This window comes from Myxocyprinus asiaticus, chromosome 30, assembly GCF_019703515.2.
Source record: "Myxocyprinus asiaticus isolate MX2 ecotype Aquarium Trade chromosome 30, UBuf_Myxa_2, whole genome shotgun sequence".
NCBI classification, from domain to species: Eukaryota; Metazoa; Chordata; class Actinopteri; order Cypriniformes; family Catostomidae; genus Myxocyprinus; species Myxocyprinus asiaticus.
Window position 1 is genome coordinate 28,405,281 of NC_059373.1, and position 17,296 is coordinate 28,422,576.

The 17,296-nt window shown below is 38.5% G+C and overlaps 1 protein-coding gene across 3 annotated transcripts in view; it reads left to right on the forward strand.

The window, feature by feature from the left end:
- LOC127421132 (phosphoprotein associated with glycosphingolipid-enriched microdomains 1-like) overlaps positions 1 to 16,253 on the forward strand; it is a 98,844-nt gene extending 82,591 nt beyond the window's left edge. For all 3 annotated transcript variants that reach the window (XM_051663925.1, XM_051663926.1, XM_051663923.1), the window contains 3 exons: positions 4,206 to 4,744; positions 10,566 to 10,622; positions 12,846 to 16,253. In XM_051663925.1, the coding sequence (XP_051519885.1) occupies positions 4,206 to 4,744; positions 10,566 to 10,622; positions 12,846 to 13,160 (911 nt within the window). In that variant the 3' untranslated portion in view covers positions 13,161 to 16,253. The remainder of the gene's footprint in view (positions 1 to 4,205; positions 4,745 to 10,565; positions 10,623 to 12,845) is intronic.
- The last annotated feature ends 1,043 nt before the right edge of the window (positions 16,254 to 17,296 follow it).

Sequence of the window (17,296 nt, forward strand, 5' to 3'; positions counted from 1 at the left end):
GTCCATACCGAGTGTAAATGCGAAATAACAAGGTGTAACTTAACTTTTCCGATTAGTTTGGTAGAGATGCTTTGTAATGGCGAAATAGGGGCAATAACTGCATGTTCAATAACAAACCAGGGAGGGGCTCTCTCAGGTGGAAGTGACCAATGAGCCAAATGTCTGAGACTGAACGCATAGTAATAAAACAAAATCTTGGGTAGGCCTAACCCTCCTTTTGTCAATCGGCCTATGTAACGTATTAAAATGCAATCTGGGAAGTTTACCATTCCAAATGAAGGACTTCGCTATGCTATCAAATTGCTTGAAATAAGAGAGGGGGACATCTACAGGGAGAGATTGTAGCAGGTAGTTAAATTTTGGAATACAATTCAATAACATTAACCTTCCCAATCATCGATAAATGTAATGAAGCCCACCTGCCCACATTGCTCAAAAACCTTTTTATTAAAGGGTCAAAATTGACACTAACTAAATCAGACAAATTTGCTGGGAATAAAATCCCCAAATACTTAATGCCCTGTTTGGGCCATTGGAAGGCGCCCGGCTGAAAAGCCATTACTGGACAGTATGCTGTCAGAGCCAAAGCTTCGTATTTAGACCAATTAACTTTGTATCCTGAGAACTTGGAATTCTGTGGAGGCAAGGCATAGATCTAGTAGGTTCAGAGACAAATAATAAAATATCATCTGCGTAAAGCAGAAGCTTATGCGCCACACCACCCGCCACCACCCCTGGAAAATCATCCTCCTTACTTGTTGTGGCTGCTAATGGTTCCAGGGCAAGACAGAACAATAAAGGGGAAAGAGGGCAACCCTGCCGAGTGCCCCTATTCAGAGTAAAATAATCTGAAATTAATCCATTTGTTTGTACCGCTGCTACAGGTTGTTTATAAAGTAACTTAATCCAACCAATAAATGTACTCCCAAACCCATACATTTCCAAAATCTTAAAAAGATAATCCCATTCTACCATATCAAATGCCTTTTCGGCATCAAATGAGATGGCAGGGACCAGAGATTGATCATTTGCTACTGACCAGATGATATTGATGAGACGCCTGATGTTATCAGAATAGCTATGGCCCCGAATAAACCCCACCTGACCCATATGTATAAGAGATGTCATAACCTTACTTAATCAGTTAGCCAAAAGTTTTGACAATATTTTTACATCTAGTTGGATCAGGGAGATTGGACGGTAACTTATACACTCGCTTGGATCTTTGTCTTTTTTAAGAATCAGACTGATCCGGGCTTGTGTCATGGTTGGAGGAAGCTTTCCATTCTTTAATGATTCTGTATAAACTTCCAACAAAAGTGGAGCCAGTTCTGTAGCATCGGATCTAAAAAATTCTGCGGCAAAATCATCTGGCCCCGGAGCCTTGCCAGTAGGTAGGGACTTAATTTCCTCGTCAAGCTCCTCCAAGGTTATCTCAGAATCAAGAGAGTTTTTTTGTTTAATCGTCAGTTTAGGAAGATCTAATGGTTCCACAAAGTTTCTAATATCTTCATCAGTAGACGAAGACATGTAGCTATAAAGATCAAGATAGAACTCTTTAAAGGCATTATTAATATCAATGGCCGAGGTAAATATTTCACCACCAGCAGATTTCACTGAGGGAATGATAGAAAGATACCCTCTCTGCTTTATATATCTAGGCAAAAGCTTCCCTGCTTTGTCCCCCGACTCAAAGAATGACTGTCTTGTCCTGAATAACCAAAACTCCACTTTCCGCGACAAAATAGTATTATATCTATATTTCAGTCGGGTCAATTCTCTGAGGCCATCAGCTGACATACGGCGCTTCAGCTCTGCCTCTGCACTTTTAATATTCTCTTCCAACTCCACGAGTTCTCGTGCTTTGGATTTTTTGATGAATGAGGCATACTGTATGATCCGACCCCTAAGAACCGCCTTAAGTGCCTCCCAAGCCACGCCCACAGAGGATTCTGAGGACCAGTTGGTCTCCATATAAACATTGATTTCAGCCTTTAACATTTGTTGGAAACCAGGATTTTGCAAAAGGGATACATTAAGGTGCCAACTATATGATTTTTATTTCTCTGTATATGGCAACACCTCTAAACTCACCAGGGCGTGATCTGAGACTAAGATATTTCCAATTGAGCAATCAAAAGAGATGAAATGAGATATCAAAAAAAAATCTATTCTAGAATAAATCTTATGGACTGATGAAAAAAATGTATAGTTCCTACCAGATGGGTTCAAAAGTCTCCAAATATCCGTAAGACCAAGATTTTGAAGCATCAATGTTGCTCTAAGGGGTTTACACACTTTTGCTTCACTGTGATCAAGGACTGAGTCCATCAAAAGATTAAAGTCTCCTCCCAATATTATATCATGAGGGGTGCCAGCGGTTTGCAACATCCCTTCAAGATCTATAAAAAAGCCCTGATCATCAGCGTTAGGTGCGTAAATATTAGCCAAAATCAACCTTTGCCCTTGAATTTCAGCTAAAACAATAATGACTCCCTAATTTATCTTTAGTCTGTTTGAGACATTTGAATTGTAGATGTTTATTAATCAATATAATGACTCCCTTGCTCTTACTTGAGCCAGCACTGAAAAAAACATGTCCACCCCATATCTTCCCAAATTTTTTAACTTCTTGTGGGGAGAGATGTGTTTCTTGCAGAAACACTATGTCATATTTCTTGAGTTTAAGAAAAGTAATAACCTTCCTTCTTTTTATGGGGTGCCGCAACCCATTCAGAGCCAGCGCAAAAAGAAAAAAGATACCAAAATGACACCCAGCTTCCTCAAAAGCCAGAGTAAGTACAGCGAGTCGACCCACTCACATGAGAAACAGCCAATGGTTTACTCACCCATTGATTCAATAAAAGACTTTGCCTGATTGGGACATGTAAATACTTTGCAACCGTCCTTCGTTTCTATTCTCAGTTTGGCCGGAAACATCAGAGCAAAAGTGATCTTTCGCTGATGTAAGAGTTTCTTGCATTCCTTGAACCGATCGCGTTTCTCTCTTTTCGAACTCGCACAAAGTCCGGGAACAAGAAAATATTATGGTTCTTCCAAGAAAGCTTCCCTTTGCTCCTTGCCTGGCGCAACACAAGATCTTTATCGGATGATCTCAGAAATCTGGCCAGAATCGATCGGGGCCTATCTCCCTCAGCAAATCTGTGAGCTGGGACTCTGTGAGCTCGCTCGATTTTCAGCTTGTGGCCTGTTATGTTGAGCAGACTCGGGGAAAAACTCATCTAGGAATTTCACCATATCTCTGCCCTCCTCATGCTCAGGAATTCCAACAATTTGAACGTTATTCCTGCGGCTTCTATTCTCAAGATCTTCAAGCTTTTCAAGGAGATGTTCCAAATATACTTTGGTCACGGGCGGATTAGCGGTTAATTCCCTCTCCAAAGATTCCAAAAAATAGATTCGTCTCTCAACATCAGTCACAGAGAATTTTATTTCCATCGCAATAATCGATCGACGTATTACAGCGAGATCCTCCAAGTCAGCAAGAATCTTCGTCAACATCACCGACATGTTGGACAACTGACGCTGGATCTCCTCTCCCGCCGTGCCATCCAAATCAAGTCCCCGGTCTGTAGGCCTGTCGGGGCTTTCATCCTGAACACGTAAGTGTCTTTTAATGTCTCCAGAGCCTGAGGATTTTGACTTCTTTCCCATGTTTTGCATCAAAAAGCAAATGTGTAACTGGGTGTATCAAATATCACCAGATTATAACATGAAAATAATAAAAAAATTAGCAAAGTGCGCAGAGCTCGTCGCTCACACGTCTGCTTCTTGCATGGCGTCACGTGACACCCCACTCCCCCGCACAACTGCTGTTTGACTGCCATTGGTCACTGTCTGCAAATGCATTCTTAAGGGCAGTTCACACTGAATGCGTTTTTATGACCATCTGCATTTTTTCAATTGTTTTTCTTAGTAAACACGCGCTAGACTGATGTCTTTGACTGTTGCGCCAAGTCTTGCTGTTTTTACAGTCTCATACAGGAACGGCATGTGAAAGAACATTAACTTTTAAAAGTGCATCTCGAGCCACCTGCTTTCTGTTGTATGCATTACACTGCATCTAGCTTTTTTTGACCACATTCACGCGTTCTGTCTGAACTGCCCTTTATATAGGTTTTAAGCACAAATACTCACGTATGCGTGATTAATGAAAAATAACCACTGTTTCATCTTGTCCATAGTACTTACGGAAATGATGGACACTAGTCCCCAGCCTTCAGAGGACATGCTGTCCAGCCAGTCAGAACTCAGATCCTCCAAGTGTCACCAGGACCGCAAGTTACCCAGCATTCCACCCACTGATGTTCTCAAGGCCGCCATGGCTGGTGCTCAAGCTGCCTCTGGAGACGGAACATACGAGGTGGTGAAGGATGGGGCCTCCCGCGATGTCAGTGTTGAGGACTCACTGTATGAGACGGTGAAGGAGCTGAAGGACATTGGCCTCCCCAATGGTACGCTGAGCCTTGAGGAACCACATGCACCCCTTTTCAACGGTCAACCCAGTCCTGCTACGCCAGATCGCACTGTCCTGCCCAATGGCGTTGAGTACGCCTCTGTCAACCTCAGCAAGAAAAGCCGCTATAGCTCCGACATGGAGGCCAGATGCTCGGCTGCCATTGTGGATCTGGAAGAGCCAGAGGATGAAAAACCACCTCCAATACCCAACAAAGTTCTGGATGAGAATGACAACCAACAGATTAATGAGCTTCCAAATGGACAGGTGGGGGCTACCAAACTGTTTTTTCAATAGATGTCTATGTTCCTATTTGTATCTACCATTGTTCAGTCATGACAACTCTCAAAATGATTTAGATATTGGTCTTGGCAGACTAGATCGGCTACTCTGCTGCTGCTGCAGCGCAAGTATGGAGACTTGCTACTGCTAGAAAATACATATACATACTGTGTTATCATGTGGACATGCTGCGAGAAGGGTATAGCTGCAGGCATTGCTTCAAAAAGGTGTGGTCGCTCTAAATGGCCATTTAAGATATAGGGAGCCCCTTACCTAACCCTTTCCTTAACCTTAACCGTGAGTGGAATTGATGCCCCTTTTTGGAGCTGGCACAATCCCCTTTTGGAGTAACCCCACCTCCTATGGGAATAACCCCACCCTCTTTTGGAGATTCTGCCCCCATTTGGAAGTCTCCGGCCTGCAGCTATACCTACTTGCATGCTGCTGCTGTCCAATTAGACAAACACAAGACGTGCTGCATTGAGCATATAGGGCATGAAGCTGAACAATTAGAAATACATACAATCCCCATGTAGCAGATCTAGACAAGTGAAGCTGGGGTGGAGGAGAGTTTCAGAAAAAACTTTTGCAGCACCCTGCTGTGAAACTGGTTTATTTGCAAAACTGAGCAATTTAAATGTAAGCGAAAGAGAGAAATTGAAGTCTCAGCTTACACCATGAGAGCTGATTGGCTTTACACATCATATGTGAGCATACCAATGTGGAGTTTCATGACTGAAATTTAAGTCAGTTATACTGTTGAGCAAAGTCCCTTTAAGGCAGGTCAGTTCACTCAGTGGCCATCTTGGTCACCATACTTTTTCCTTCGGAGGGCCAAAAATCAAACTTGATTGAGGGCCCTGGGCCGAAAGTAAACACTGCATTATATCAAACTGTATTATATTAAAAATATAAAAGTTTCCCTGTTTCCCCTCCTTTATGATTTCATAATGTAAAAAAACATTACTCTGCAGTCCTCTAAATTAATGCAATGAAAAGTTGTGTCAGTGGTATATATACTACTGTATGTGTGTACAGATATATATACTGTATGTGTATATATATGTGTATATATATATATATATATATATATATATATATATATATATATATATATATATATATATATATATACTGTATGCGTATATATATGTATATGTATATATATGTGTGTGTGTGTGTATATATATATATATATATATATATATATATATATATATATATATATATATATACATATATATACTGTATATATTTAGGCCAAATCAAAGGTCATCACAGACCAACTTTGGCCCACGGGCCCTGGTTTGGGCATCTCTGTTCTAGAGTAAAGAAACTCTTTAAGCAATTTGCACTTGTAACTGAAAGGCGGGACTTCCAATCCTGCAGCCGAGCATTAAAGCATTAAAATTTCTCTCATTCATTTTTACACAAGTGGTCTGTCTCCTTCCCCTTATAATGTCTCTATGTTGAGTGGACACTGCCGAAACAGCACCAAAAAGAACCATTGTATTTCCATGTTTTTTTAACATGATACTAAGTTAATACAATGGTTATTTGGACAGTGCCATGGCACTATTACCTTGGCACGCTGTATGATTATAGTGAACATTCAGTACAATAGCATATACGAGTTCCATTGTATTACCATCTTATACAGTCACTGTACCATGATTACTCCACAGCACATTTTTGAAGGAAATTTTCACTTAGGGGTTAAAAAAGCAAGTTCACAGCACATAGCACCAGTTGCTCTTATTCAGTAATAATTTTCTTAAGCAGGAGCATATCTATCTCACTTTATTCTTCACAAGTGATGAGATCCATCACACATATAACAGAGAATAAACAGAAATCATCTCTTTAGCAGACCGAAGGGACTGCGCTACTGCTTCCTGCAAGCCAAACTTAGAGAATGCAGGAGCAAAATAGTGAACAGCATGTTTCCCGATAGATTAAATTTTTTTTAAGATGTGTGCTCTCGTTGACAGTTATATACAGTATACTGTATGTGCCTGAAGCATACAAATGAAGCCATCTGTAGAGAGCAGACAGGCTGCTGTTGCACCTGCAAGGCTGCAATATAACTGTGTCACCATCATCGAGGAAGCCCAGCTCCTCCTTTGTTCATCACTCCCTCTTGCACTCTCACTCTGTCAGTCTCTCTCTCTACATTCCGTTTGCTTTGTCATTTTGTTGTTATCATTTTGCTTTTTTTTTTTTCTCGCTCTGTCTTTCTGCTCCCTTTGACCTTTAACTCGAAGTCAGTTAGGCTAAGTGCCAAATACAGTTCTGTTTTATTGACAGTTTCAGTTATAATGAGAGTGGCAACTGCATTCTATAACTCAGTGGTTCTCAATCTAAACTGGTGGGACAGGAACCAAAAATGAGTTGCAGGTCTGTTTTGATAGGGTCGCGAACAGCAGGATAAACAATGTTAAATGCAAGAAATAAAACTGAAACTAACAATATAATGTGTAGTTAGGACAGTAAAATGGTGATATTAATAAAATGGTTGTATTAATACAATTTTATGTTAGATTTAAAGGAATAGCTCACCCAAAAATGAAAGATTCTCTCATCATTTATTCACCCTCATGCCATTCCAGATTTGTATGACTTTCTTCTGCTGAACACAAATTAATATTTTTAGAAGAATTTCAGCTCTGTAGGTCCATTTAATGCAATTGAATAGTGGCCAGAACATAAAGGCAGCGTAAAAGTTATCCATACGACTCCAGTGGTTTAATCCATGTCTTCTGAAGCGATATGATAGTTGTGGGTGAGAAACAGATCAATAGTTATGTCTTTTTCCAGTATTATATAAGTCATCATCTATAAATTTATTTTAGTCACAGTTACTATGGTGACAAGCGAGAACAGAAGAGACTGACTTTGGTTACTTGTTCATAAAAATATTTAGTGATCCGCTCCTGTTGTATGAACAGCACAGTTCAAAAGTCATACCTGTTAATAAATATGGTTGTCAATCGTGAATCAGTACTAACAAGTCAGACAGTAAGTGACTCACATGCACCTCCTGAGTAGACTGACTGATCACACTGGCTGAGTTTGGAATGGCATACTACCCATACTACTCTTACTACTTCTGCCAAATGTGTCCCCCCCAAACCACTGGCCGAATCTGGAAGTGTTGTTGAACGTATGGGCATGTGAGAGTTGCACGTGTAAAGTTGTAATTTTAGTTGTGAAATAGAAATGTATAATTGGAAACTGAAACTAAACTAAAATGCATTATCATGGCTCAAAGTCTAACTCAAAAATAGAATGCTGGACAGTAAGCGGTTTACTTCATTATCCTCCTGATCACTCAGACTGTTTATTTCAACCCCCCTATTCCCCACCACACTGTGGGTTTAAAGTTGAGTCCTATCACTCCCTATCCTATTCCCTGTAGCTTGATGTACAAGTGTAAAGGGACAGCAGTGATTTATCTTATCGGCCACTTGTGTCTATGTGTAAAATATGCACACATACATCAGTGCGTTCCAGCTGCCCAATGACTAACAGCTCACCCTCATGATGAATGAAAAGGCAGAGTTTGTGTTTACAGGTACATCTGTCTTTGTCTGAGCAAGAAACGCTGTCAGGTGAAGCCGGGACGCCCACATTGACACACATGCATGCTGTATAAACATACATGCACATGTGACTGTCACACAGACATCAATGCTTTATTAGTTTACTGTGTAGATCATTCAATTTTTCATCGTCTATTTGGTTATTTGGCTGAGCAGTGCACCATGTGTGCCAGTATGCGTTGGTGTCCCTGTCACCACACTAGTGTGATGGACTGAGGGCAGCTGTCTTAGATAAACTGTGATTTCAGCACATCAACACTCAGAAGTCTCTTTCTGAAGGGAAAGACTTTTATTGTTAGTGCTGATTCCTTATTTGTGGATGCATGGGCACACGCTGATAACTGTGAAAGCAAATACTAACTGACATGATTGAATGCAACACTACAGGCCACTGCCTCATGCCCGCTCCCTTCCGTCAGCAACCTGTCACACACATTGTCCTGTCTGTCATATCTGTCTTCCTCTCTGGCCATCTCAAAGCAGCGTTATTATTGTAATCGAAAACTAAATCGAAAATTAAATGTAAACATCGTTGCAAACTAAAATTAAAATAAAACATAACAATAACTAAACTACTGTAAAATTCATTTTCATGGCTCCAACATTAACACAAATAAAATGACCACAAATTATTTACAGTATCAATTTTGATATACAACATTTTATTCAATTAGTTAATCTAGTCTTGAATTACTATAAGTCTTTAGAAATCAGACAGAATAGAATGAAACAGGTTTTATGTCAAATTAAATCAATCTTTTGACTGTGTTAAATACCTTTTTGGGGTGTTAAACATATTGAGGTACCTGTATCTCATTTAATGTCTTAAATTTGGCAGCTTTAAAAAAAACAAACAACTAAAACAAAAAATTTGGTGACCTTAGGTCTAAAGTTCTGCTGCTGAAATCAGTCTGTGCTTACAGAAATTTGAATCACTGCCTCCAGTGACCAAAGCTGGAAGTGTTGTTTACCAGTTACCTGTTAAAAATGTCCACAAAGGGGCACCAAAATCGAGTTGTAATTTTAGTTGTAAATGTAATACAATCAACAGGAATGCATATTTTGTTCCAAACCACAACCCTAAACCTAACCGCCAGTGCAAAAACATAATTTTAGAGTGAATATGTAACCTATGAATCATGCTCACCATTGTTTATATGAACGCGATTACTTTCTGTTTTCCACGGGACCAGAACTAATGTCTTGGAAGTGTCTTGTGTGACAGTGGTAGCAATAATCGGTAGCACTAAAGGAAAAGTGTTCACGTTTGAAATAATGCAAAATTGTTAATGGGGGATGCCACTTGTCAGTAATTCGGCTGAATGGGGATGATTTCAGGCCAGGGTACATGAACTTTCGGAAGCAGCATTCAATTTCCTGTGTGATCATGTTGACTAAAACTAGTAAACACAAAAAACAAAACAAAACAAAAAAATACCATTTTTAAGTTGTTTAAATACCTCTATTTCAAACCACTGTCTAAAACAGCACAGGACAGGGTTTTAAGCGCTTCCAATGATTGCTCATTTCTAATATGATAAAATCAATAGAGGAGACACTTTCATTAATATAGCGGGCCGGATGGAGACAAAGGCAAGAGTGAATTAGCAGATAAGCTGTATTGTAAGAGACATTTGTTAGTTGCAATGAGGTCAGGGGTGTTTTTAAGAGCTACACAAATGGGCTCAAAGGCTATTAAATTAATTGCTTCGCTAATTAAACCAATATCAAAGCCAATCTGGCAAGCCCCTGTGTGCAAATTTTTTGAAATTGTATCAAAGCAAAACACACTTTTAAATTCACAGGGTGAGTTGTCTTCGTCAAAACAGGCTTGGAATTTTATGCTAAAACATCTTAGAGTTAATCTCAAAGGGGTTATATTAAATTTCACACTTAACGGTAATCTCTCAGTGACTGGCACAGCGATTGATATTCTCTTCCGACAGCCAAGGTGTCTGTTATTGATCTGCTGTAGGATTTACTTTGTTAATTAATGACTCTGTTATTGATTCTCTTTGAAAATATACAACTGCTCTTGCCAAGAAAGGAACTGTACATTTGATTTAAATCATTTTCTCTGAGCTGTTCCATTTTGCATCAATCAGTCCTTGACTGTCAGCCATTTCCTCTGCTGCTGTATATTTAAATTGATTAAGTAAGGAGTGATTTTAACTAATGGTCTCATTTCAATCACTGTCTTACAGTTACACTCCCCATTGTCGACACCAGAGCTTCAGGATCATGCATTGCCAGACAGTGAGGTAAGCCCTTGTGCAATGCTACCAGTACTTCAGAGCCCCTTGTAATGAATATTCACCGATCCCTCAGCCCAGGGGTTGCTGATGTAATTGGATATTGCGAGATATATATATATATATATATATATATATATATATACGTGAAGCAGGGAACAAAACAAATTTATTCACACACGTGTATTTTCACGGACAACAAAATACCCGATCGGTAGAGATTGCACAGATGAAGTAGGTTCCTTGCCAGAGAGATGTTGCCCTTTACAACAGTTGTAAAGCCATCTTTCAAAAAGTTGGATAACACACATTTTAATTGCACTTAATTTTTTTCTAGTTTCATTTGAATCTTTAGTTAAAAATAAATAAAAAATAAAGTTCAAAGTTTGAAATCAAGGTGTCTTGCTTTATTGTGTAGGCTTAACCCTAACCCTGCTTAACGAAAATGACCCCATAACAGTGGCAGATTTAGGCATGGGTGACATGGGCAGTTGCCCAGGGCGGCATCTTGTGGGGGGGGGGGGGGCAGCACGAGGCACCCGCACAGACCCCCCCCCAGTCCCCCATCAATAACTTTGGGGGCGTGTTGAATCGGGTTTCGCCCAAGGCGCCATACAATTCCCCCCACCCCGTTCAACAACTTTTGGGGGCGTGTTGAAGCAGGTTTCGCTCAGGGCGCCATACAAGCTAGAACCGCTACTGCCCCATAGTACCACCTAGCATCCAACCAGCGGTAATACTGGTGTTCGTCGGTTTCCTGTGGAGTTTTTTTTTCTGCGACCAACTTACCAATCCAAACTTGTTCGACCAAGACTCTAATCATCGACTAACCTTTGACTATTAGGGGGTAGCCCTAAAGTTTAAACATTTAATTATGCCCCTGACTCCCCAAACCACCCTATCACAGAGCTGATAGAACAGAACGAACAAGTTCTTGCTTTGAAAACAGCAGGATTTAGCTATATTCTTGACAGAATTAATTGGTTTAGAAAAGCATTTCTTTTTTTTTTTTTTTTGGAGCAAACTTGACACATAGCACCTTAAAAACATGGAAAAAAGATGTCTACTGGATGCGTTTGTCATAGACCAACAATTAAAAAACAGCACAAAAATGGAATGCGAGAACACATCCTGAATGAACGGGCCCTATATGACTACCTCAGATGATTGAGAAACTTGATTGAAAAATAGATTCCTGTGGACTGTGAGCCAGTTATAGGCTTATATTAAATTAAATCAAACTAATTATATTGACTTCACAAAATACTTTTTGTAATGTCAATTCAATGCTTAACTTGTCTGTCACAGTATTTGAAGTACCTTTTTTTAATATAATGTTTGTGTGCTTTCAAAATAAACATGGATATGTGATTATTTTTGATTAATTAATCTATGTGTCATGTAATTAAAGGAATAGTTCACCCAAAAATGAAAATCCTCTCATCATTTACTCACCCTCATGCCATCCCAGATGTGAATGACTTTTTTCTTCTGCAGAACACAAATGAAGAGAATATTTCAGCTCTGTAGGTCCATACAATGCAAGGAAATGGGTAACAAAATTTTTAAGTTCAAAAAGCACATAAAGGCAGCATAAAAGTAATCCATATGGCTCCAGTGGTTTAATCCATGGCTTCAGAAGTTATATGATAGGTGTGGGTGAGAAATAGATCAATATTTAAGTTCTTTTTACTATAAATTGTCCTCCTTGCCCAATAGGTGGAGATATGCATGAAGAATGCGAATCGCCAAAAACACAAGAAGAACGTGAAAGTGAAAGTGGAGATTTATAGTATAAAAAGACTTATATATTTATCTGTTTCTCACCCACACCTGTCACATCGCTTCGGAAGATATAGATTTAACCACTGGAATCATATGGATTACTTTTATGTTGCCTTTATGTGCTTTTCGAGCTTCAAAACTTTGGTACCCATTCACTTGCATTGTATGGACCTACAGAGCTGAAATATTCTTATAAAAATCTTCATTTGTGCTCTGCATAAGAAAGAAAGTCACACACATCTGGGATGGCATGAGGATGAATAAATGATGAGAGAATTTTCATTTTTGGGTGAACTATCCCTTTTAATAAATTATTTTTTTTAAAACAGCCCTTGTGAATGACAGGCCTACTAATTACAAATTGATATCCCACTTTATGCTAAAATAACTTAATAATAAGTCTATAGATTAAAGATGTCCAATTCACTGTTACATTCCCATTTGCAGTTTTCAGACATGTACTCCAAGGTACAGAAGCCTGTTGTTAAGGAAAAAGAGCATGACTACAGCAGCATTGGAGAGATCAAGGGAATGGTGATGGAGTCCACCTCTAGTGACCTTTATGCCAAAGTCAGGGATGAATCTCCATTGGCTCCTGGCTCTCAGCCTCAGGAGGAGCTTGTGGAGAATTCAGACCCTGGGTACGAGACCATCAGGATCCCCAAAACAGCTGAAGAGGCTCGTCAGGGCAATGGGATAGCGGAACCTGACTATGAGAGTGTGGCGGAACTGGGCCTCACCAGGGACATCTCCCATCTCTGACCACCCACACAAATCAGAGACTTCAGAGACTGGGAACTCAATTGTTTGAGGTTTAGAGGTGGACTTTGGGGTGATATAACTAGAATAATGCACTTAACCCTTCCTGATTGAATGTTTCTGAGTACAGCATTTTGGCACCCCTTGTTTTGGAGCATTACATTACAGTTGAGTACTAGTTTTATCTGGTGTTGGGGTTTTGGAAGTGTACTAATGAACTAGGGATGTGCAAAACCACATATTTTCAAAATCGACTGGTGGTTGGGTTGGCTGAATGGCTAGTCGGCTAATACGTCTTAGGAAGCACTGTATAATTAGGCCTTTATATAAGACATATTCTATCATTGAAAAAAGTTTGAAGTGCACTCAAATGGAACAGAACACAGGTGTCTCATGACATGTTTTTCAAATTTAGACTATTTCTAACTTGACACACCGTCTTTAAAGCTCAATGCATGTGGCTGGATGCTTAAAAAACAGTGCGAGACACGATGCGATGGCCAAAGATATCCGTCTTAATGAGTATGGCTGTAGTGCCTGTGCTTTAAAGGAGATTCATTTAAAGACAACTTTTCTGAGAGGGTTTTAGCATGCCAACTGTCCAATAGCTAAAGCACACCACGCTAATTTAAGCACAACTGCTAAACATCTCTAAAAAAAAATTACGAAAAACATTTAGATAAACTAATCAACCTCACCCAAATGACTAGTCGACCATCATGACCCATCCCTGTAATGAATGATATTGCGCTGACCACAGTTGATGTCATCTTTTCAGTGTAAGACCTGCGACCCAGCACAGGTGATTCAACACTGTTGAGTGGCTCAGTTTGAGGGTTTGCTTTGCTATTTTGAGAATATTTGGGACCACAAACCTGAGGTGCCCCCTTTATGTCAGCTGTGCTCTTACGAGAAATTTTATTCATAACGTAGTAGTAGTTTCACTTGCTGTGAGCCCCACTTTGCCTCCATGTTTTCACCCGATACTAGTTGAGCAAAGAGCGTGTCTGAACTAAGTGGAATTGTGTCTTTGTATTATCCCAAAAAGAGAACCACACAGGTACATTCAACAGCATTACACTTATTTCAATCATTCAGACCTGCTGGAGCACTTAGTTCACAAGAGATCAAGTGGTAAGCAGGTAACATTCACATTGCACATATCAAAAGATTAAAGAGGAATATTTAATTGTAGCCATGATTCTTACTGATGCAAGATGTATTTTAATCGTTTTTTCAAATCATAGACGTTTGAGGGAGGGACCTTTTAAGGTACGCAACATTAGTCTATAATACTCGTTTATGAGTGTTACTAAAATTCTATTCATTTTTACTCGCCCATGTCATGTCATCCCAGTTCTGTATGCTGTTATGTTTTTCAGTTTAACACAAAAAGGAGAATTGTTTAAGAATCTTCACAAAGTTATTTTCCATATAATGACATAGCGACCATGTCTGGTGAGCGCCAAAGAGAAGAAGAAGAAAAAAACACCATAGAAGCAGTCCAAATGTTGTAAAATCTAGCATGATGTGCTAACATTGAATGTAAATGTGGATGACACTTCAAAGCTTTGGTGGACGGGCAGATTATCAGTGAATAACAACCTAAGTTTTGGTCTTAAATTTAACAGACCTGTTATAAGACTTTAGTGGACTTGGAATAAAATGTACAAGTTGTATGGACTACTTATATGGTGATTTAATATGGTCTTTTTGTCCTTTTTGGAGCATGACTGATGTGGTCACTAGGAACTGTCCTTGCATGGAAAAGAGCTGCGTAAAGATTCTTTAAAAATTCTCCTTTTGTGTTCCACTGAAAAACAGAAAGAAAAAGAAAACAGGTCTGAATAGACATGAGGGTGAGTAAATTAAAAAATAACAGAGTTTCCTTATTTTTAGTTAATTATTCCTCTATTGAAAGGTGGACAGGTTTTATTGCTGATGAATTCAGATCCTTTCATTTGTTCACACATTGTCCATTAGTGATGCTATGGAGTTGTTACATTGATATGTATGTGCAAAATAGCATTTTAAGAGTTTTTTATTAATGCAGCTGTATTGATTGAGTATCTATACTGTATATTTAAGATATTGTTTGGTTAATTACATTTAATAGGTACGTAACATTTCAAAAGACTGAAAAGCACAGGGGAGATTGACATCATGGTACTGCCACAAAGAGCTTTGCCTGGCAGCTTAGTCAATGTACTTTATTATCAGGTATGCATTAGCTTCTTTTACACTCATGTAGCAGTATAATAAAACCAATATAGCGTGTCCAGACACCGCATCTGACAGTTTCATGCCAAGAGACACTTGTACTGTAAATATTAACATAACTATTTTGATCTTTTAATTATGTCACTGTTGTTGAAATATGGTTTTACAAAATATTGTAATCTTTGGCAACAACAGCTCTCCTTTCAAACAACAGTATGTGGAACGTTTTGTAGTTTGTTTGTATTGAGTAACTAATGAAACATTTGGAGTCAGTGGAATACATGTTTCTAGATGCATTGTTAATTAAAGTAAGTTTAAGTGGGGTAAATTAACATTTAAAAAGGTTAAGAAATATGCATTGCATTAAAATATGAGGTGGACTGTGGATAAGAGTCCCAATGTTGTCCATGTGTTTGCTTGTAATAATGGTACATTGTGATGGTACAGATTCCATATTGAGAAGGTCCTCGTTTCTCCCTCTTCCCAAATTCGATATATTTAGTTGTAAATAAGAGTGAATTTTGCATTTGTTTATTTCATCATCTTTTTATTGTGGCATTTGCTTAATAAACAATATAGTCATGCTGGACTAATAATATAACGTGTATGCATGTTTTCATCAACATCAACCGTCCGCTGAACAAATTACTGATTAAGGTGTTATTATGTTTTATGTTACATGATAATCTCAGACAATGATATTTAGAAATGTACACTGCATTTGTACACAAAACCACATTATAATCTGTTCATATTTAATCTGTCGCTAAACTAAATTCTCAAGTGCAGGAAAACAACCTGCAATAAGGCAGTTTTATTATCATGTCAATGCATTGGCATTAGGAGACTTAAAATAAAGAAGTACATTAAACTGTTCTGCCTGGTATTGATTGAATCTCTGCTCAAAGCCACATGCATTTTAAATGTGACTACTCCATAAGGGAAGGGAAGGGTGGTAAACAAGGACACTGAATAGATTTATTACTCTCACTTCACAAGGGAAAATTATTTCTTAGATAAACATTCATGAAATATTTTAAGCTATGCATTAAGGGGTTATTCTTATAGAGAGTTTATTATAACTGAATGCCTATAAGCACACAGTAATTATAATATACAAAGAGAAGGTACACGAAAGGTGCAATTGTTTGAAATATGAGCAAAACTGCAATAAAAAATGTCCCATTAAGGCTTTGTACTGTCCAAAAGATGGCTAGATGTCCTCATTGATAATTATGACATATCTCTGTATGTGTAAATAGGTTTGTGATGCTGATACTACTTCATACTCAAATTATTTGTCACAATTAATTTTAAGGGAGTAGCCTGTTGTAGATATTACACTGGATGGTAAAGTCTATAAGCATCACTAATCAGATGCCATTGCATTTGGTCTGATCTGAGGACACTTAAAATGAAAAATATTTTTGAAAATGGAAAAAATGCAATATGCACGTTTAAGATCATTTAGGCTGTTTGTTCCAACTTGTTTCAATAACAAACTTATTATGTACATTATTTATAGCATATGCAGGGGGCTAAAACCACCAAGACATTTTGGGAGACAGATCCCTTTTAATATTCATAAGTCCTTTCTTTCTTTTCTTTTTTTTTTTTTTTTTTACTATAAATCTGCACTTTCAGTTTCATCTTTTGTTTTTGGTGATTTGCATCCTTTGTGTATATCGTCACCTACTGGGCAGGGAGGAGAATTAATAGTAAAAAATCTGTTTCTTACCCACACCTATCATATTACTTTAGAAGACATGGATTTAACCAATTAAGTTGTATGGATTACTTTTATGCTGCATTTATATGCTTCTTTGAGCTTCAAAGTTCTGTTCACCATTCACTTGTATTGTATGGACCTACAGAGATAACATATTCTAAAAATCTTAATTTGTGTTTTGCAGAAGAAA